Genomic DNA, 2,462 nt, shown 5'->3' on the forward strand with positions numbered 1-2,462 from the left:
AGAGACAGAGGAGAAGAGAGAAAGTGAGAAAGCACCCCCCCCCAGGGGAATGAACACACTACAATCCTTTCTCTTGGGATTTTGGGCATGCATACACATGTGCTGGGCCTGTTCCTTAAGCCACAGATCCTGAACTCAAACAGCATAACAGGCCATGTAGGGTCTGACTCCCTTAACTGCTAGGCTACAGGGCTAGCCTGGGCCAGTTATCCTGTAGAATGTCCCTTGGTTTGGGTTCATCTGATGTTTTGTCATAATTAGATTCAGGTTATGCTTTTTTTAGGAATACGGAGAAGTATTGTGTTCTCAGTTCTTTGCAACAGGAAGAACATAATGTCCATTTGCCTGGTATTTAGTGAATGGTGAGTTATAAAAACAAATTTTTGCCAGAGGGTGTGTGCTATCACCAGAGCAAGACAGAAACAGAGAGAGGGAGAGGGAGAAAGCATTCCCCAGGTGAGTGCAGTCACACCACAATCCCTTCTCCATTTGTCAGTCCTGTTGGAATTTGGAGAACGCACACTAATGCACCGGACGTGTTTTTCTTTCTTTTTAAATTTATATTTTGCTATAGGTCCCATGAACTCACTGGAGAGAGAGAGAGAGACAGAGAGAGAGAGAGGGAAAATGAGAAAGCACGACCCTCCCCACCCGTGGTAATGACCATGCTGCAGTCTCTTCTCCATTCTCCTCTCGGGATTTTTGGGCATGCACGCACACATGCACAGTGTCTTTCTCAAGTTGATAGGTCTAGCACTTGAAAGGTGCAGTCAGCCACGTGGGATCCAGCTGCCTTAACCACTGTACCATCTGGCTGCTCTCCTGACATGTTTTTCGAGTTGCCAGGGTCAGGAGTTGGACCGTGTGGCTGGCTATATGGAATCGAGGTCCCTTAACTGCTAGACCATGGAGTTAGTGTTGATGATATTAATTTTGACCATTTGTTTAAAGTATAGACTGCCAGGTTTCTCCACTGTAAAGTTACTTTTTTTTTTTTTTAAGTTTTTGCTATAGGATGCATTCACTCACCAGAGAGAGACAGAGAGAGAGAGAGAAAGTAAGAAATCACCCTCTGATGGTATCACCATGCCACAATCCCTTCTCTTCTATGTTCCTCTCAGGATGTTGTGGGCACCCCCACACCCCGCCCCTTTTTTTTTTTTTTTTTTTTTTTTTTTCCCTGCCATAGTTTTCAAGCTGCTGGGTTCAGGAATTGAACCTTGAAATTGGCCATGTGGGGTCCAGCTGCCTTAACCACACACCACCTACTGGCCCCTGACCTTACCATTTTTACCTTTGTAAAAAATATGAATTTGAGATACTTTGAGCACATAAATGTCCTGTTCTTTATCAAAGTCTCACCCAATAGTTTTTTTTAAAGAATTACTTTATTTAATTTTATTCATCATCATCATTATTATTATTTTTAAGTTTTGACCAGAGAGAGTGGGAAAGTGAGAAAGCAGGCCACCAGGTCTGGGTCTCAAACTGCAGTCCACCATGTGGGAGTCCAGCACCTTAACCACCATGCCACCTGCTGGCCCCTTGCTCTATAGTTTTTAATATTCATTGATGATTCTTACCTGAATCAATTATTTTATTTTAGAGAGATTTTTGCTATAGGACATGTGTGCTCACCAGAGAGACAGAAAGAAAGAGACAGAGAGACAGAAAATGAGAAATCGAAAAAAAAACCCCCCCGGGGTGGGAGGGGGATGGCCACACTGAAATCCCTTCTCCTCCATTCTCTTTTCAGGATCTTGGGCACATACACACATGTGCCTGGCCTAAGTTTTAAGTCACCAGGTCAGGTACTCGAACTGTGGTCAACTATGGGGGAGCCCAGTAACATAACCATTACGCCATCTTTTGGTCCTGCCTGAATGCTCGGAAAAGCCATCTTTGCATTGTTTCCCGGTCTGGCTTCAGCACGCCGCAGCCGCTGACTCCGGCAGCTTTATAGCCAGGGTCCCCGAACTCTCACTTTCTTTTTAGTCCGTTGCAGCGATCACCAGCGTACCCCACCACGTCAGACACGGCCGTAGACACTAGCTCCGAGATCACCACCAAGGACTTGAAGAAGAAGGAAGTTGTGGAGGAGGCAGAGAACGGAAGAGATGCCCCGGCTGACAGGAACGCTAATGAGGAAAACGGGGAACAGGAGGCTGAGAACGAGGTAGACGAAGAAGAGGAAGAAGGCGGGGAGGAGAAGGAAGAGGAGGATGGAGATGAAGACAAGGAGGCTGAGGCAGCTCCGGGCAAGCGGGCAGCTGAGGATGACGAGGACGACGATGTGGATACAAAGAAGCAGAAGACCGGAGAGGATGAGTAGACAGCAAAAAAAAAGGAAAAGTTAAACTTAAGAAAAGGCCGCCGTGACCTATTCACCCTCCACTTCCTGTCTCAGAATCTAAACGTGGTCACCTTCGAGTAGAGAGGCCCGCCCGACCGCCCACCGCGGG

At 46.6% G+C, this 2,462-nt stretch overlaps 1 protein-coding gene across 1 annotated transcript; it reads left to right on the plus strand.

Annotated features, from left to right (window-relative positions):
- The first annotated feature begins 333 nt into the window (after positions 1-333).
- On the plus strand, positions 334-2,433 carry LOC102497775 (prothymosin alpha-like). Its single transcript, XM_014586883.2, has 2 exons — positions 334-348; positions 1,964-2,433. Exons 1-2 carry the CDS (start codon positions 334-336, stop codon positions 2,330-2,332), a joined length of 384 nt encoding a protein of 127 aa, XP_014442369.1. The 3' UTR covers positions 2,333-2,433.
- The last annotated feature ends 29 nt before the right edge of the window (positions 2,434-2,462 follow it).

This window comes from Tupaia chinensis, unplaced genomic scaffold, assembly GCF_000334495.1.
Source record: "Tupaia chinensis unplaced genomic scaffold, TupChi_1.0 Scaffold000165_2, whole genome shotgun sequence".
Taxonomy (NCBI): Eukaryota; Metazoa; Chordata; class Mammalia; order Scandentia; family Tupaiidae; genus Tupaia; species Tupaia belangeri.